A 20,845-nucleotide genomic window follows, 5' to 3' on the forward strand; every position below is an offset into this window, starting at 1 on the left:
ACTCCTTTAGTCGTTGATAAGTCACTTATCTATAAATTTAACAGCGTGGGTGCTTGCACAATGCTTTGAGGCAAACCACAATTCATCCTGACAGATCCACAAATGCCGCGCTGGTTTTCAGCTTCTTCTGGTAAGTAAGTAGCTTATTGTAAGTGCCATAACTTGTTCAACGCAACTCCGGTTTTCTTTACATACCGCCTGTTGAATAGGATATATTATTTTGTCTATAGCTAGTTGTATGTGTTCCATTCTTGTGTACCATCCTTGCCAGGCTTGAGTAGAGTTATCATTTTTTCAGTACAGGACAGTAGTAATCAGCATTGTTTTGTCATTTTAATCATAGCCACACGCTGCTGTATTATGGCTGTTGAAGTCTCCTATATTTATTGATGGCTGTTGTTGTGGGTCTAATGGTGTACTTCCCCGTGGCTCATTAGGAGGTTCAATACGTTAACCAAAGCCACTCCGCGCTTACTTTGGGTTATTAAGATGCTGACATACATTTAGCTACAGCCCAATATTGCTCGTTAGTTAGTCCTTAAAAGGACAGATACAGATGTTAGGTACTATGTGTTTGTTTTAGCTGGGCTCCAGCACGTAATAGTGGCATTGATAGTATCTCAGTAAAGAAAACCAGCGCCTAGAAATTGTCCAGGTCCGATATGATACAGTATAGCATCATCACCCTTGGAACAAAACTGCTACAGCTCAAACAAACAGCGGTTGCACTTCAGGTCGTTTGCTGTCTTGTTTAAAGGGGTGCTCGCGGATGGGTTTTGTTTTCTGGGCCACGGAAAAAAACCAAAACACACTACCCAAGCCCACGTGGAAGGTATACACTGCAAATAATTGCATTTTTTTCTTTCCAAACAAGATTACATCAACGCGGAGAAGAAACAAACTACAAACTTTTTTTCGTTTTGTCACAATTGAAATACGAATAGTAGGTATAATATTATGCGTAAAACGAATCTATAATGTAAAACATTCGAACAGAACGGCCGGCGTCGAGTCCCGGGGCTTATATAGGTACATATCTACGGTATTGTAATGTAGTTTTGAATTTTTAAACCGTCAACTTTCTCGCTTCTAGTTGAACCACACATAGGCTGCGCACATCATAAAACGGTGTCTGTTAAATAAATTAAACGGGTCGCCGTCACGAGGCTTTGCCCCGATCTAATATTAATTCCATTAAGGTAAAGATCCATTTATATGAATGTAGCAGACCGCCATCAACACCGCGGTGGTGGGTCTTGCCGCTAAATAATAATAAAAAAAAAGTGTTTAAAATAAAACAAAACAGAAGCGCCGCGGCGTTGCGGATGGACGCGCCATAATTGGTTTTATTAACATAAAAAAAATATATATATCATTAAAAAAACGTTAGTGATAATCAAATCACGACAATAACGAAATCTTACCTGTGCGGTGTATGTAGCTTTTGTACGACGACAATGGGTTGATATATTGTAATAATAATAATACCTAATATAGTTATTAATACACAGCCGCTGTAAACATTATATTAACGTGCCTAGGCCTCTACCGGATGGTATTCAAGTTCTAACATAATGTTATAAAGTGTGGTAAAAATGTTTTTACTAATAATCTACACTGTAAATTAATACCACCGCCCTGTGACGGTAAGTATATTTTTAGTGGCTTCGTGTTCACATAGTTGTTTTATTTCATAAAATTAAATAATTAACTATACAGGGTGATTCTTTTATCGTGAACCAGTCTTTTAAAGTTCGAATGGGAGGGCAAGAGCGGTTGGGAAATGCGCACGGATAAAAATAATGCTACACTTCACCCTTCCTCCTGCCCTAAACTTGAAACTTTAAAAACTTCAAAAATAGTTATCCGAAACTGGTTATCGACCAAACAATATTTTTAGTACATTATTATCAATTTAAAAAGTGAATGAAATGTATGCGTTACCATATTTAAGTTTCAAAAGTTGCTATCAAAAAAAATTAAGTTGGGAGGGGGGTGAAAACAAAAAAAATTGTGAAAAATTGAGATCACATTGTATAACAACAATATGAAAAAAAAAATTTAATTTCTTATTATACTCTATGAGATATGACCGTAGCCACGCTCTTAAAAATGTAGAAATTATTTTTTGCAAATTTCAATAACTGGGTTTAATGTTTTTTTTTTGTTAATTGTTGTTTTATAATCATATTTTTTCATTCGATGTGAAATAAACTAGTCTGCATTGTAGAAAATATCATTTTTCAAAAAAGTTAATACTATTCTTAAAAATTAAATCAAAGTAAAAAGAAACCTATTTTTGTATGTTTTTAATTTTGTAATTTTATTTTTGGCGATTAAAAAAAATATAAAAGTGTATAAGTATTAACGAATTAAGTTCCCTACAAAGTTATTTTTTTTCATCTTTGTACTGTTGAAACTTTCGAGTAATGACAAAAAATCTAAATCGTTTTGCTGAATGTTGCTTCTTTGACTTAGGGCGGACAAAACCTTTTTATTTGTTATTGGTTGTATACGCAAAGAGATCTATTTTAGTGATGTATTATGAAAACATTTTTAAAAACTGCCATTTTTCACTGCACACGATTAAGTAGGTTCACTTCTAGCCAAATAACGCGAAAAAAAACCAAAATATGTTATAGAACTCTATCCGAAAAGTGGATTGTGTAAAACGATGATTCTAATCGGCCACTTTTCTAGGATAATGTAGAAATCGACTAATGATAATTCATTTAAAATTGTGTTTAAATCTGTTGGAGTTTGAGTGTTGTGTGAATTTAGACAAAATAAGAATTAACACAAGTTGTATAGTAATAATGATAAAATAATATTTCACTACGACTAATACATAAAGTAATAAATAAAAACTTATTATACACAGCTTACACGAACATTATAAATGACTAAGTAATTTAAAGTATAAATTATTTATTGATATTTCAACAAAATCCTATTTTTTTTTTGCTCAAATTTTTCTTTTTGAATTAAATGAAACGGTTATTCAAAAATCCACTTCCGTAATAACCTGGAAAATAGGCCGATGAGGTCAAATATTAATTGGACACTGCCGTTCGATGGAATAACAATAAACTAATAGGTACTCAATAACTGTCCTATATTTTTCCTGTAGCGGTCGTACAGTTTTAAAATTTTGATGGAATTTAAAAACATATATTTTGTATCGTCGGTATTGTTTTATATTTTAGTTAGATAGGTTCATATTAAAGTAAATATAAACAGAAACAAGCGAAATTTTAGCTATTAGAGATATGAACAAGCCCGACGTTTAACCAAAACCTTTCAAACGTAGATATTTATATATATAAAAAATAAAATGCCAATTATTTATCTAATTAATCTATTGAAAAAAGTCGTCAAAATGCTTTACAACTATTGTAGAAATCATTGGTGTCATTTGGCTAATCGAAATAGTATTCTGCGTTATCCATTTAAATAACACTACAATATGTACAACATTTTTTTGAAATATTAAGCATAACTCAGTACATTTTTCTTCGAACTACTAGTTCTAACTACTGGCGTTTAGAAGCATATGAAATGACTTTCGAGATTGATTATATATTAATAATAATTATTAATAATTATGCTATAGTTAACTATTGTAGAAATCGCATTGAAAAAAAAAAAAATTAAAAGGCAACGGCTCTTTTAAGTTCAATCAAATTCTATATTAGTAAAAAAAAAAAATAGCTTAACATGCATATCTAAATTTATTATACAAGTTGATATGATAGATTCCAAAATCACCACTGCCTAAATTCTCATACCCAATAGGGGAACAAATCATAATGACCTTAAATGACATTGTATAATAAAAAAACCAAAATTGATTCACATAGGTTGTTATTTTTTTATTTTTCTAGAAAATCGTCAATAAGTCGGGTTCGGCATGAATTTCTTAAGACTTTGAATTTGTCAACGTCTTTTAAACGTGTAAAAACGATTCGTATATTTTCACTTATGTAAACAGTGGAAATGAAAACGCACCCAAGTGTTTTTCTGTAGCGAAAAAATTGTTTTTTCGAGTTAACGCTTAGGCGAGAATACGATAAATAATACTTCTATAGAAAATCATATTTTTATATCTTTGTTTACTTTTGAAACACACGCGCCAATGTGCTGAATTACACAAAAACCTCACTCTCTAACCGTTCAAATAATTTATACACCTATGTCATGATCTTATCATTAATGCTTTATTGGTTCGTGTTGGCCAAAATTTAGACCCATAATTTGTTAAAAATTGTCCATCATATTTTATAGTCACCGCCATTTTAAATATTTTAAAATTGAGTGGAACTCGAAGCAATGGGCATTTTTAAAATTAATAAAACTTTTTTTATTGGACACTCAAACCAAATGGTTTGATCATAGTTTAAACAGATGGAATGAGTAGGTACAGTTAAATTTTCAAAAAAACGAAAAAAATGTCCATGAAATTGATATTAAAAACGGTTACATGTAGTAAAATAAGATAAAAGAAAACATCTTCGTCTTGGTAAAATTTTCGTTTTGATTTAGGAGTAAAACGAACTGTTTTTTGTTTTGGGCACTTGTGCCTGCTAAGTAAATACAGAATAATAAATAAAACGAACAATGCAGCAAGGAGTTGATTTTTTGAAAATGTATAAAAAAAACTTTTAAAAAATACTAGTTGTACTCATTCCATTTTCAAATTATGATAGAAACATAGTTTTATAATAGTTTCTATAAAAAAATGTGTAAACAATTTATGAATGTCCATAAAAAAATATTTAAGATGAAGGCGACTTTTAAATTGATGGAGGGGGGGGGGGAAATAAGGGCCTTATTGAAGGCCAAGACGAACCAACAAGTCTACTGGTATCATAATCCTACGGGGTGAGGCATAAATATATACAGGGTGATTCATTATTGATAAGACGCCTTAGAATAATTGTAATTTTGTAGTATTACATTTTTGAAAACATGTTTGGTTATCATATTTTACAATATTATAAAAATAATAAATATTAGCCTATTTTTTATTATTTCCATAACCCTATAGACTTTTAGAAACTCAAATAGTAACGTACGTATTTAATTTACTATTTAAATTAAGAATAATTTTCTAAATAATGTAGACTGGTCGTTAACCAATTTTGGATAACTATTACTTCTGGAGTTATCAAACTTCAAAATGTAGGACGGGAGGAAGGGTGGAGGGAAATATAATTTTTTCCGTTGGTACTGCGTTTCTGTAAAAATACTAAGCTGTGAAATAAAAATAGGAAAGGTAAATGTTTAGTAATTTTATACTATTGTAATATAACACCAACTTAAGTGTCTTCAATTATAAAAACTACAAAAATGCTATTACTTTAAGAGAAAATGATTGTCCGGTCCTTAATGAATGAATCAATTTTTTAGTGTATAGATTTATCGAAAATAATAGAATAACATGTGAAGGTACTTGAAGGTACACGTGTATTAATATTAGGTGTTTGTTTTATCATTTTGTTTTCTTTATCGATGCGCAAAAAGTAGTCAAAGGAGACGAATATAGCCAAATAACGACTGAAAAGGCATAGTACACTTCCTAAGGGTCTAAAAAGTCCCTTGTAGGTCAACTTATTAAACTTAAACGGTAACATATACACTTGATTAATTTTTTAATCAAAAAATATTTTGCCGAAATCTGAGAGCGATTTCTAACAGTTGATTTTTGATTCTTTTACGATACTAATTACTTGGAGTACCAAACAATAATTATTGCGGATAACAGTGAAATTTGTATAATCAATCGAACAATCAGTGGCATTAGCTGCCAGCTGGTAGTAAACTATACTTTAGAAGAGTCTTTTTTTTTTCGATACAAAACTGCGATGGCTACACAAAAAATTAACATTACGTCTTGGATCAGAATAATATATTTAAAATGGGCAAACTGTAAAATGTAGTATCTATATTTTTTTTTATGTTAAAGGTAAATCGTAACAAAATTATCTTTATCGTAATTTAATAGATGAAAAAAAAGGGAAAGGGAACAAGTAAAAAAATTCGAAATTGTTGGAAAAACATAAAAAATCTGTTTTCAAAATAGCCATTAGTGGTTTTATTTTGTTGAACGTTTCAAACGTATGTTGATCGTTCCTCTTGTACATCCTCGCTTACAGTACCATAAATATATTTAGTTGCAACTTAAATATAATAATAACTATTTAATACAGTGGCGTCATATTGGTAAAGGCGTAGAAGGTATTTGCCTCCCCTTCCCCCTTGTCTGGCCAGGCATGGGTTGATGTTCAACCCAACCAATGTGTCTGCATAAACTGTTTTAATACAAGACCAAATCCTTTGAGTAGCAACTCTATAAATTGCAAATTTGATCAAGTTGGCAATTTTGGGGGAGTAAAAGTTGAAAAAGTTTACTTCTTTACGGTTAAATATTTGAGGTTAGGTTACTATTTGTTTTACGGACTATCAAAGGCAGTAATTTAAAAAACAATAAAATATCTATGTGCGCAAATCGTATATAAATCTGATTCGATAAAATTTTCAAGTTATGACGATTTGCTATGACCTTCAAATTTTCAAACTAAGATGTGCACAAAAAAAATTGAGAAATTCGAACATTGACAATTTTATACATTGTTTTTGTCGTTAGATCGACGTATTTTTCAGCTTAATATTTATCGATGGCAAACAAAAAATGAACTAAACCATTCTCATGTGTGCACAAGTGCCGATATTGTATATTTTTCGAAAATATTTTCGATTTATTATAACCTTAGCATTTTCTGTAAAAAAAGTTTTATCTACAAAATTGCACATGAAAAACCCTGAAATTTCGATAACCCTCTCCCCCCGGGAGAAAGGCTGAAAGTTTTTAAAACTTTTTTGGTGGATTTTTAAGATTTAAGAACTAAAAATTAGTCTAATGATAGGTCCAACAATCAGAATGAATAAGATGTGTAGAAAACAAATTCCAATACCTAAACCTTATCAGTGCATCTTAAAGAGAACGTTTACTTTTTAATTTGGTAATTTGATTTGAACTTTTTTTGTTGTGGATCAAAGTAGAACAACGAATGTTATGAATTTTGGTTGTATATAATATTAAATCACATATCCATCTTAAGTAATTTGATAAATTATGAATAATAATTAGGAACATATGTATAGAAAAATATTTTTAAAAAAATTATGAGCTAAAATACAAAAAATAATTCAATTATTAGTTAAACCCAGTGAGATATTGACTGGTTCATGATAAAATAATCACCCTGTATTACAATTACCTCGAGACAATAAAAGGTATTATTTTACTAAAGCCCTTTTTTGGATATAAACCGACCACAATACCTACCGTTAGATTAAATTTCCATTAAGCAACATCTTTGTATTGTACATACTAAGTTAGTAACGTACCATTGTCGAGGTAGGTATATTATATTAATTGTACATATTATTATATGATAAATAGTATATTATACAGTATTATTGCCATATACATATTAATGGCAGTATTAGTATTTAGAGTTGTTAATAGTTCATATTCAAATAATTAAATTTACATGCATTAGCGTTTGTGTGGGAAATTATGTTTGTGTACACATATTAGGCAAGTGTTAAAATTGTATAAAATAATAAATCAAACTGAAACGTCTCAGCTATTTATTATAATAACTACTTAATTCGTCGATAACAGCGTATTATCCGTCCACTCGTTTGTTTTTTTGGTTAAATCTTAGAATAAGATTCTTCGACATAATTTCAGATGTGACTTAACTAATTCGAATTAGGTAAAACAGAATTCCCGTAAGCTGGTTTGACAAGATTTTCAACTCTGAGTGTTGACGAGTTCAGACTAAGGTAGATCGGTTAAAACCGAGCATATAGTATTTATAGTATTTAAGAACTAGAATTTCCAATTATTCGTAATGTATCTCGGCTATAGAAAATTTGCGTATAATTAACATCATTTTGTAAGATTTCTGATGTAAACGATAACCGTAAACCTGTTATTAGCTGTTATTATGATTTAAAATTATAATACCTAGCCCTTAAAATTGTTAGCTAAATATTTGAATAATTACAAACATATTTGACAAAAATATGTACATTTTTTTTTGTACATTATGATAATTAACCCACAGTTTGTTGTGTTTTATTTAACCTTGTTAGTTTCGACGTATTAACAACCTGCAATTAAAAGCTTGCAATAATAATTACATTTTGTTGGTAATTTACATTAAAAAAAAATATCTTCTTTTACCTGATACATATTTTACCCTTTTTTTTTACTAAATTCGTCCATTAATTGATCCTTCTTTAATATTTTTATTGCTGAAAATTGAAAAATAAGTGTGATGTATTATTTTTTGTTCTTGACAATTTTACATATAGTAATTTAAAGGTATTTTTCTCTGTTATTTGTACTCCCATTATTTCTTTCAACTATCTGGACCTTATTGGGCATGCCCTTATTTAGATTTGATATAGACTCTAATCGTTATCTAAGAATAAAAATACACAGTTGTAGATATCAAATAATATTATTACAAATGCTTAAGAGAGAGAGAGAGAAAGGAGATAATAATGAAATATAATATGTTCATGCGTACGCTATTATTGGAGACAAAAATTTAAAGAAAAATACTTAAGATGATTGTAAAACTTCCAAGTTCCACATCAAAGCTAAAAGATTATGGGCAGAAATCAGACATTAGCAGAGAATCCGAAAGATTTATACAATGTTTTTGTTCAAGATACACGGTTGTAAATGTAATATAATATTTTAATGACTTACAACATTATGTCTTTTATATTATTTAAGATAACATATTTTCTTTGCGTCTTATTCGTCCGCGGTGCGTGTACTTCATAATATATTTCGTATAAAACGTCAAGAGCGCTTTAATGTATATTATAACTTTTAACTTATTGTTATATTGTGTTTCATGCGAAATCAACAAAACGCCGGTTAAAGTTGTTTAATTTTTAGTTTCCCAAAGCTTTCCGCTATATTTTATGCACATATCTTTTATTTCGTATATATATATATATATATATATATATATATATACGAAATAAAACACGTTATGCGTTATACCTAGTTTATATGAAGACTATAATAACCATATACTTATATACCTACACAACATCTTGGCCGTTTACTCCGAATGCCACATCACATTAAAATACCGCAAGAACGGTTAACTTAATAATATTATCTACGAAACAGTTTTGGCGCAAAACGCCAACATACTTTTATAAGTGCACTTTCTCCAACTCGTTTTTGACTTACAGCAAAAATGTTTAGATTGAAATACAAATAAGATAATAATATATGCGCGTTCCTGTAGTATAATATGTAATTGTTGCTAAACGGTTTAAAACAATAATATTAAAATCACAGCCGAGTGGGTAAAAATGGAATAAATGAAGAGGGAGGGGGTTGCAACTTTTATGAGGGAGAAACTGCAATTTAGATTAAAGAAAGGAACGGTGATTAGTTGGGTTAAGTTGACCGAAAACACTTTCTTTTTTTTTTTTTTACCGAATATAATATTGCAACGTTGTAATTTGTTTTTTGGAAAACATCTTTGACAAACGGTTTCAAACAATTACTTGTTGTAATTTCCAAATTCCCAGTATTTAACACCAAAGAGGAGAGGCAATACCCAAGATCCTCCCCTTGGACACCGAGATTGCCGGACCGGGGTTAGTGTAATTAGGCAAAAAGTTCTTTAGCCTTTTAATTAAAGAAAATAACTCGTTAGACTATATTGTTATTAATACTATGCGCAGTTCTCGTGTAAAAATATTAGGTGGAAATTCGTGTGCTCCGCTTTGGTAACTTACTTGGTTGCTTGTTTTATACCGTACTCGGTTTTAATATACTGTGTAGTATTTAAAATTTTCTCTCAATTTGCTTGTAGATCGATTTCAATATTGTTTTGTAAGCTATTATTTTGTGAAAATAATTAAAATAAACACTGGATACACTTTTAAAATGTATGTAAATGTTTAATATTTGTAAAGCAATTTAAATATTGAATATAACTTAATTATAAAATTTGCTGTTAGTTCGACGTGGACAAGTATATTTCTGTAAAAAAAAATACATATTTTACGCTCAATAAACTAAAACGACAATTTTTTATTTCGATTAAAATTGTCTGACGTTAAACGTAGCTATATCGTTTAATTAAAACTAATATTATGTAAATACAACCGGGATTATGTGCAAATTTACCTAATTAATACTTGATCTTAATAACAGTCAGCCGTATGTAATACATATTAATGGAAATAATATATATTTTCCAGTTAATTTCAAAGAAAAAATACAAAATTAAAAACAATTTTTTTATTTATCCAACAGCTATCGAATACCTACTCTAAAAAGGTATCACCTGGTAATCTAATTATTTATGATATTTGCTATGCTATACAAGTTGTATAAAATTAACATCATTCATTAAGCATAACATACATATATATTATATTGTCACAGAGTTATCATATTTTTTTTTTGTTTTGACCATTAATTGCAAAATCGGGTTCAGTTTTTGCCAATGTGTAATATATATATATATATATTATATACATTTTTTGTACATTATATTGAATAATGCCTTGACTTCCTTTCACAGGTAGGTGTAGGTGAGTATGCAAATGTATTGGTATCGATTTTGTATGATAATTATCTGACTTGGTTTTTTTTTTTTAAGTCAAGCCATTTAAATTCAAAGTAACATAATAATATTATACTACACTTGCGTGATACACATCCAAGAGTTGTCGATTTTATAATATAAGGAATCAACATAATATTACATTATATTATAATATCAATATTTTAACAAAAGTCAAATGGATTTAAACGTGCAACGTAGGTATATAATACTTCACGAGTACAATAATTATTTCTAAATCGTTATTTCGTTAATAAAAAAATTAGATTTTTTTGTGTTAACGTTACACATTATTTCATTAACCCAAAAGGAATCCCGTACAAGTGTAAAGCTATATTATGTGTTTCTAACGGTTTACAATATGTAAAACCGAATACTGTTGAAATGCCAAATGTCGAACAGAGTTAATTATAAATTGGTTATTTGTTTTTTTTTTTGTCGATACCGCGCCAAGTTCTCTCAAGTCTAATATCGCGGTCTTCGAACTCAATGCGTTGTTTGCCTTTTTTCGACATCAACCATATCCGATTTATTTTTATTTACATTTAACTGTTAACAACAACGTCACTCCTCTTGCAGACATCAAACAGCAGCTATACGAAGCTGGGATTACGGCGAGCGCAAACCATGTATTGAGATTCGCCGATTATATAATCCAAGACGTGGTCACAATAGTATATTATAATCTACAATATAATACTTAATATAGCCCATGGCAAGCATAACCTACCAACACCGAACGCATTAAAACGACTAACAGCTATTCTCCCATACACAAGTAACTTCTTTCTGTATAGTTGGCGCGACCAAGTCCATCAACTCTTTTTTCCTTCAGGTTGTATTTGTTTTTTTTTTTTTAGGTGCAGCATCTTGTAAAAAACAAGCCATTGAGCCAACCGATTCGAGTCCCTTCTTCCTATATATATATATATATATACAGGGAAAACGTGAATTCCACGTGACTAACACGGACGAGTGTCGCAACCAGCCATGGGCAACAGTATATGGACGTGACGTGGTCGTGTGTCAGACCCTATTCGGTCTATTTATGGACCGAGTCGCCAAAGGAATTCTTTACAACATCCTTAAGCTAAAAACGCTCAATCCGACCAACGTCGTCTCGGACTGATTACAAGAGGATTTTCGTCTGCGGTGCACTTACCCTCGGGACGGTTTTAAAAATAAAGCGCCAGCATCAGCATTAATACCGGCGGCACACGTGCTCTGCGGACGACAATGTACTGTGTTATTATTATATTTTCATAGTGTGAACTCGGTCGACTATTATTACAACACACTTACAATACACGGGTTCCAGTAGTTGGAGGTAGTTTTGGAGTACTTCTTGTATCTAACACGATAATACTGATAACTGATGGCCAACGCATATTTTCCTCAGGAGTCGTCCTTTCCTTTTGTCCCCAACTTGGACTTGGAAGTGGAACCATAAACCGGTAGATATTTAAGTGTACTGTAGTCAAACTTTTTTTGTTTCTCCAAATTCGTTGTTGTTCGGAGAAAAATATTTTTGAAAAATACACATTATTACTATTTACACGGCCTAGTTTTAATTCTTTTTCGATGCCATGTTTTATCTAAATATTTTTCAACTCGTGCGAAAACGATTCAAAGTAAACATTTGTACAGAAAAGTTGAAATTTAAGAGAAACGGAAAAGGCTATAGTCTATACAAATAAAGACTAAAACGTAAAATCACATTCTAAGCAGAACGCGTCTACCGAACAGAATTCTAAAATACCCATATTATAACAATATTGTTTAAGTTGTAAAATTATGTGAGTACAAAGCTCGGCTATTTAATTTTTGTTTTAAAAATTATATAATAAATATAAGATTCATACAGAGTGATCAATTTAACGTAACACACTTAATATCTCTAAATAACCTCTTTTATAGGTATTAACCTTTTATGTTTAGGACGGAAGGAAGGGTGGAGTAAAGTATTATTTTTATCTGCGTGCATCACTCAACCAGACACTTCCTTCCGTCCTAACAATTTTAAGCTCTAATAACGTTAAAAGTGATTGTCCAAAACTGGTTACCGACCAGTCAGCATTTTCAGAAAATTGTTCTTAATTTAATTGAATATCTACGTTGCCATATAAGTGTCTAGTTTAAGAAATTAAGTATTTAACAGACATTATATTACATAAAATGTCTTCCATATTGTATTTGTCAAATATTGCCTATATTTTACCCCCTAATAATAATTGTCCTTTATTTCCATTCACTGCTAAACATAATACTTATACTGTTTTTCATGCGTTTGGTTAAAATCTTTTGGTTTAAAGTCAATATAATAACAAAATAGCAGATTTTATATTGAATGAATGAAAGTGTTAGGATATATTATTACACAATAATATATCCTATTATATAATACACACAACTTAGCAAAGTAGTACTGAGTGCAGTTCAATGTGTGTTGAGTTTAAAAAGTTCCCAACAATTTGAGCACATTATATTGACTAAAACGTTGCCCGCCGAATAGTTTTGAAATTGTCAGTTAACACCTCGAGCCCTTCGATTACTAGATGCGGATATATATATATACTTCCTACATGCAGCGCATCAGTACAAATACATAAAAACCCTCTTGCGGGCAAATAGAATCAACGAAAGTAGTCAAAGTGTGTGTGTGTGTTCACTCGAAAAGTTGGGCTCCGTGTTTTATTTGCACCATTAGAGAGGGCCAAAAAAAAAAAATAATAATAAATAAATACCAAAAGACTCAAAGGGGCAAAAAGAACTCGAGCAAACAAACGGGAAACCGTTTTATGTTTGATTACGAGTCGTTAGGCATTTACATAGAGTAATGTATATTGTCCTAACTTAAATCCAAAAACCGCACCAAGGACCACCGAGCTTTTACACCATGGTGGCGCCTATTCATGGTCGCCATAGCATTGTACAAAATTAAAACCGTGGACAATGTGAACGATTCACCGACGATTGATGGTGTTCCACCGTAGACAGCGAGTAAGCCTATCAATCCACGAGCCGTCAATTTGCTGGTGTTTTTTTTTCTCACAAAGTAGTGTGTGCAATTATGAAATGAATAAAGGAAACCGGTGTTTAAAATTGCAACGTTACATAATGTGTGTCAGGAAATCAATTCACAAGTACCCGCGCATAGAGTATAGGCGTGTGCTTTGATTTGTATACCTGATATTCGCAAACCGTGTTCAAGCAAGCAACTCTTGAGAATTCTAGATTACTCGGCGTTGTATCTATTTATTTTGCACACAATAAACGTTATCACCGTGGAAATAAATTGATTAAAAAATAACGTTAGTACAACACATTTGGCCGACTATTGAGTTAAGACCACCGCATCTACACGGATCGTTTCCGGCCGTTATTATAATATATATTATTTACCACTGTGCGAATGTGTGAAGTGCATTATAATGTAAAGACCCGTCCGAGTGTGCGCGTTGAGATTGATTGAAAACCGATACCCAGCTACTATAACTGGGCCACTATTAACCGGTCTTATATTTTATGTACGTCCAATCAAGACAAGAAGGTGGTAATAATTTTAAAACGGTAATTGATCTCGCTGACCAATACTAGGTACTACTAGCCGCTATAAAACAGACAACGGTACCTACACGGGTCTATGGCCTATCCACAATAATAATTGAGTAGCCAATATAATTTGTCGAAAACGGCATCACCGGAATCGATTGGGCTTGCGTGTAAACGCGTATATGTGCACCTTTGGGTGTCCAAAAGGGTCAGTCTCGCATTTGGCAAACGCCCATTGAAGTTTTCGTTTTCCATAAGAGCCGGTGTGCCTTTCGAGTTCACTTTTAACAAACAAAACTTTTCCAATACCAAACGCATAGGGTTTTAATTATTTGGCTAAGGTTAGTTACAAAACGGCGGCGGCGGCGGCGCAAAACTCAAGATCGCCTTCATCTAGTGTATAAAAGATAATATGTTTGATTTTTAATATATTATTGTACAAAATACTGAATGCTCGACCTCGCCGCTTGTGTCAATTTCCAGTACCGTTGATTCGTGTCTCGACCAAACTTTTTTGTTTATTTTAACAAAAATCATTATAAAAATCGGTCGACGAATTCGAGTTAAGTGGAAATATCTGGTACTTATTATAATTTTGTAAGTATTTCATATACTATCCGAGGGTCTGGGTGGGTGCGATTTTGTTAAGGGCGACAAACACAAAAACGCCCGCAGCGCGCTTTCGCCAACATGAATTTACAAGAGCACAATCCGTTGGAGTTAATTATTATTTTAATTAAACGGACGATCCCTGCTCTCGGATACACTGCTCGTTATACGAAGGCAATTTCGTTAAAACGAAAATAATTATAATTTAGTCTTAAAATTATTTACATGTTTTCCTCCTTTTTTTCTCTCTCTCGGCTGATACACATTAAACTATAGCTAGTTTCTCTATAGCTAGAGTCTATACTTACAATAATAATAATAGTAGGTTATTATGATAATACTATATTGTGCTCGTTTACATAATTTATTCAGTTTACTAAGTTGTTTAATTGACCGTCGCTGCTTGCCGGACGATATGTCGAAGCGCCGTCACAACTGCAGTTTTTTTTTTACATTAATAATAATACAGCCAATATAAAACATTTCCTAGATAAACCTTCGGCCGATATTGCAGTCGTCAGTGTCGCTTAAGCACCTTAAGCAATTTATCTATGAGCTATTAAATTATTTATTGTTTGGGTGGCCAAACCCGAGAAGAAGCAACCGCATAATCTAATGGAACGAAAATGTAGGTATACTCTTGCCACACATCAAAGATGATTTCAATATTAATATTGTACTATTTTCAGTTTTTTAGTCATCATTTGAGACCAGACTTGATATTTTATTGGTTTGTCAACGTATATCGATAGTACCTATTGTATCTAATGAATATCGTGTACAAATTATTAAATAATTAAAGATTAAAATATGCGACCACATAATACATATATAATTATTAAACTTGTGTTTAAGTGTTATTAAACATTTTTTCAATGTTTTACTTAAACTTTATTCATCATGGTAATATTATCTGAATTTTATTAACATATTGACTTGGATATTTGTGTGAAGAATGATAGAAATGCAAAGAAAAAAATATTGTTTTGACTAAATATTTCTTTTTATTTAATAGAAGTTACAATTTAGTATTATACTTTTATATATATTATATTATGTATAGTTTATTTATAAACAAATGGAAATATATAAATGTGAAATAACAAGTACATATCAAATTTAAATTATAACTCATGGGCCAAAAGAAGTTTCCTTTCATTTAGGGGTAACAGTGGAGTTTCATAAATTTAAGAATTGCCATTCCATCGGTCTTACTAAAGATACTTTTCATCATTTTACCAAATCTTACACGATTCAAATCGTTTGCTAAAATCAACAAAAAAATATTATGTATTAATGGTTTGCTTCAGTGGTCCCAATAAAGTTCATATTTTACTGTCTAACTAAAAACAAAATGTTTTTCTCCAAAATATAACATATTGTATTTCTGAATTGAATTATTACTTTACATAACCGTATTTTATTTGATATTATAAAATGTAAGTTTTGCCAGAAATTTTATCTGGAACCTCGGTTCGACTAAAAAATAACCAAATTAATATTTTTTCTTTTTTACTATATATTTTACAAATTATGAGTATTTCTAAGACATCTCGTATAATATGCGCCTATTATCCCTTTTTTTAATTCTATAATAGTTACTTAAATATATTTTTTAACTATTGAGGCAAACTGCATTTACAAATACTAAGTAAAAATATCATACGTTTGACGGTTCCATTTATACATTGTCGTATCCCTAAGCAATTCTGTATATATTTCTAGAAACATTTATATACTAATTATATCTATGTTATAACAGTTACCTGAGGTAGTTTTTGCCCGCCAATCGTTAACCTCTTGTCCGGCAAAAGTAGGGAATGAAGAATACATTTGATCGAAGTCAACAACACCATTAACAGCGATTGCCTGCCATATACCATATATAGCCTAAAACGGTAATATTATACTTCATTACTTTTAAACAAAAAACAGTGATATTAATTATTATTTAGTTAGAATATCATACATTTGAATAATATTATAATGTAATGAAAAATAAAGCAGTATATAATTATTGTAACTGATTTTTAGACCACAATTAAAACTATGCTTACCATAACCTACTGCCTATGGTATTAAAAAAATATATAAAATGAATGATGTATATGTCTTATTATTATAATGATTTTTAGGCCCAACGGATTTGTTAAAATGTGAAATCGAAATTTTTTTGCCCGAACCTATTTTCAAAATACTAATAATTTAAAAATTGTAATTTATTCGTGTAACCTTCTTAGTTATACACAACCAACACAGTAAAAAATAACAGGGTGTACAATTAAAACAGTCACGTGCAATATTAAAACTTTACAAGAAGATCAGCTAAATGTAAAGACAAACAACTCAATAAAACTAAAGCGTAAATTAACAATATTATACTTGAAAAAACAATAATTACCATTTCATCAATTGGCCCTTTTGTTTTGACCGACAGAAAAGAGTATACATTAAACAAGACAAAATGATTAATTTTAAATAAATTATTGTGCTTTCTTAAGACAAATTTAATTCTAGCAAGATTGTGTAAAACTCTTATGGTGGGTTGCATGAACGCTCATTAAAGGTTAGGTATTTAGTGGTTTCTTAAACATAATGAATAATTAAATTTAATAATTTTTCAGGCTACCCAGTATACTCGTAAAGTTAAAAATACAGTTTGTTCAGCTGTAATAATAATACAGTACAATTTTACTAAGGTCACAACACATAATAGTACAACAATAATTATTAAGTTGCAATCGGACCGTTACGTTAGGTTTACTCTATTGTATACGAGTTGAGTACATGTGTTTATAATTTGAACTTACTTTCTTTAGTGGAGCCTATAATTCCCATAGCGTTAAGAATGTCTACCCGCTCGTCTTTTTCGAAGATGTTTTCCATCATATTCTTAAACGTTGCGTAATCCAAACGTCTTACTAAAATTAATAAATTAACGCATTAAGATTTATTTATTTTAATTAATTATCGAGACTAATTGCGCTTGAATGTTTTAAAGACCGAATAAAAATATAACAGGGCATACGCGGTATATTTTCCTATTATCGGTTTTATATTTATATAATATTATACTATTTACCTTGTACATTTTTCTTAAGCCAATCCTTCATCTTTTGTTTAACCACATCGGAATCGATTGTAAAATTAATTTTTTGCATGTTGGTATAATCCTTTTGTTCCATTCGCTCCCATAGATCTTTTATCTAAAATTGTATAAATTATACTTCATTATACAGTTACATATAAACAATAATTTTCGATTGACTATCATAAGCTGAACTCTTGTTATAATGTAGTAAAAAAAAGTGTATTATTATTATTATATTGACAAAATGTGCACGCCGTTAACCTATATAATTACCGATCAAATATTGCATTAATTTAACTTATTAAAAGGTAAATTATATTTAAATTTACCTCATCATCAGTTTCTCCGAAGAATTGTCTACGTATTTTAGAAAATTTTTCGTAGTTGATTTCGCTCACTAAAATAAATACAAATTTCGTATTAATAGTTTGTTTTAGACGTTTGGTTAACTTTACATTTTACATTCTAACCAAGAAAATATTAATTTTTCCCGAAATAAATTATTTGTTTTTAGCTTCGACGCAGAGCAGCGAAGGTATTGGTTCTCTTATGATGTGAGCTTTGTTCGTGTCTGTAAACACTGTAATTTTTTAATACTTTACCAATTCCTTCGGGTAGCAACTCTATGAATCACAAATTTTATCTAGTTGGTACTTTTTTTGGGGGGGGGGGGGGTAATGTTTTGCAGTTATTCGTCTAAAGAAATTCACGCTTGATTGTTTAAATTATCCAATATTAGATAATCTGCTTCGTGCTATTTTTTTATTTTTTAGTTTATCAACTCGTAACTCTGATTTTGTATAAAATATTTCTTCATTTTATTACTACGTTCAAAATAAGATATATTTTAATAATATTTAAAAATCATAAACGATAATACTACTAAAAAAAAAAAAAAACACAATTTTTAAAATCTCCATATAAGGTTATTGTTCAATATGTAAATGCAACAGGAACCGCCGACAGCTAGTGGCTATAAACGTTAGTAATATTTAACTAATATGTAATATAAATTATGTAAGTAAAATGTATTGTTTTCTCCATCACTGTACAATTTTTCTTTAGAACACAACAAGAAATTAATATACAGGGTGGAGCAGTGAAACAAGTGATTTTCCAATGTATTTAAATGGGAAAATCGCCCGTTTCACTGCCCCACCCATTACAATTTAAGGATGTATGAAAAGGTTTTTTTAGTTACATTTTGTTTTGTACATGTAAATTTAACAAGACATTAATTATGTGATATTTTGTCCACTTTTTTTGCAAAAAAAAAAAAACAGCACAGCGGGGTCGGGGCATATAGCGGGGATGGAGCATAGTGGGGACGGGGAAATCACAGGGTTGTAGGAATTATTATAAATAAAAATGATAAAACCCCTTTCAAATAAACGCTTTGGTGCTTCTTTGTAAATACAGCACTTCGATTTAATACTTTCTAACTTTGCTGGCTTACACTTGGTTTGCATAGAAGCGTTTTTTCGAAAGTGATTTAATCACTTTCAGATTTAAAAATTCCTGTAAACCTGTGACCTCCCCACCCTCACTATGCTCCGTCCCCACTGTACTGGTTTTTTAATCTGAAAATGTATTTTACACAATTAAAACCAAGATAACATTTTTAATGGTTTTTCAATACATATATACGATATTGAATATCAATATATTTCACTATGGACACTACTAATTGCACATAGGTATAACGATTTTATAAAAATATGTTATAAGGTTCTCTTTATAATACATTGGCCATATACCATATCATAATATTTAAGATCCTGTACCTATATTTTTCGATAAACAGTTTTATATTTATAAATATGTATAATATCAATTTACCTGGTTTATTTTGAAGCCACTCGTTAATCTTTTTTCTGGCTAATTCAGGGAATTTAGAACTTATTTTACTGAAGTACACAAAACCATCTTCTTCCAGATTGATCCATATATCATGTATCGTCTAAAAACGTTTTGTTACAGTTACTTCATTATATTATGTAAACATAAACAGTAATTAGGTATCCTTATTAATATAATGTAGGTATTTCAGACAGCGTTCAATATAAGTTATCATGAATCGAATCAAAACGATTAATTTAAATAAAACACATCATATTAAAACAAATGCTTCCTTAGCTTTGCATACTAACACAGTACCCATAAATTAATCAGGATATTATAAAATTCAAATAACCCGGCTCAGTATTAGGAAAACAGTATAGGAAAAAAATGCTAAGACAAATTCAATACAGCCAAAGCGATTGTAGTCCTAACAGTTTCGATTAACGTTGAAAATATAATAATTACAAAGTCTTCAATCGGATCTTCTGATTTTACTAAGAGAAAAAAGAGCATTAAACAAAACAAAACCGTGGATTTTAAAAACATTTTTTAATTTTTTCAATGCGCTAAAGACTTGATAGTTAATGACGAAAAAACTAAATGAATTCTCGCAATAAAAAATAGCTAGTATTCATACTGCTGCAGTTAAAAATAAACGTTAACAAAGTAAATAATAAAATATGTTTTTTACCATTGGTTTGTATGTATGTCTATTGTAATGTAAACAAGTAATAGAAAGTATCGGTTGGAACTTCTATAATTTAAGTTTCTATGTAGACAATATACATACTATTAATCAGCGTATGCCGGTTGGCTGTTTTTGCAAGTGTTTTATAAAAACCGTAAATTTTTTCATTTTGGCTTCGACAAAATTGGGTTTTTTTAGCACTGTAGAAATGAAACGATTACACGTTTTAAAATGTTAAAAATGTTAATCGATGGGTCGGTGTAAAAATCTTTTCTTAAAAAATGACAATAAAGAAAAAATAATGATAATAATATAAAATTGTTGTAATGTTAAAGAAATAGGTATACATCATAGTTTGTTAGGTGTTACATTGAACAAATA

At 30.4% G+C, this 20,845-nt stretch overlaps 1 protein-coding gene across 1 annotated transcript; it reads right to left on the bottom strand.

The window, feature by feature from the left end:
* Positions 1-16,002: 16,002 nt before the first annotated feature.
* Positions 16,003-20,357, bottom strand: LOC126844844 (uncharacterized). The gene is made up of 8 exons (XM_050583271.1): positions 20,242-20,357; positions 19,774-19,894; positions 18,264-18,331; positions 17,926-18,049; positions 17,654-17,764; positions 17,245-17,261; positions 16,610-16,733; positions 16,003-16,109 (listed from the first exon to the last, which is right to left on the bottom strand). The coding sequence occupies exons 1-8, from the start codon at positions 20,320-20,322 to the stop codon at positions 16,003-16,005; spliced, it is 753 nt and encodes a 250-aa protein (XP_050439228.1). The 5' UTR covers positions 20,323-20,357.
* Between the last annotated feature and the right edge of the window lie 488 nt (positions 20,358-20,845).

The sequence above is a fragment of the Adelges cooleyi genome, unplaced genomic scaffold (genome assembly GCF_023614345.1).
Source record: "Adelges cooleyi isolate 19-005CV unplaced genomic scaffold, UGA_ACOO_1.1 ACOO_flye_CR_arks_rails_tigmint_CR_PRNA_651, whole genome shotgun sequence".
NCBI classification, from domain to species: Eukaryota; Metazoa; Arthropoda; class Insecta; order Hemiptera; family Adelgidae; genus Adelges; species Adelges cooleyi.

Bases quoted from the DNA above. Each gene is read 5' to 3' on its own strand.
- LOC126844844 (XM_050583271.1), bottom strand. From the start codon at position 20,322: ATGTTTTTAAAATCCACGGTTTTGTTTTGTTTAATGCTCTTTTTTCTC. The intron at 18,332-19,773 runs GTAAATTGATAT...TATTTATTTTAG, and splicing joins GTGGCTTCAAAATAAACCAG to TGAGCGAAATCAACTACGAA. The intron at 16,110-16,609 runs GTAACTGTTATA...TGTTGATTTTAG, and splicing joins GCGGGCAAAAACTACCTCAG to CAAACGATTTGAATCGTGTA.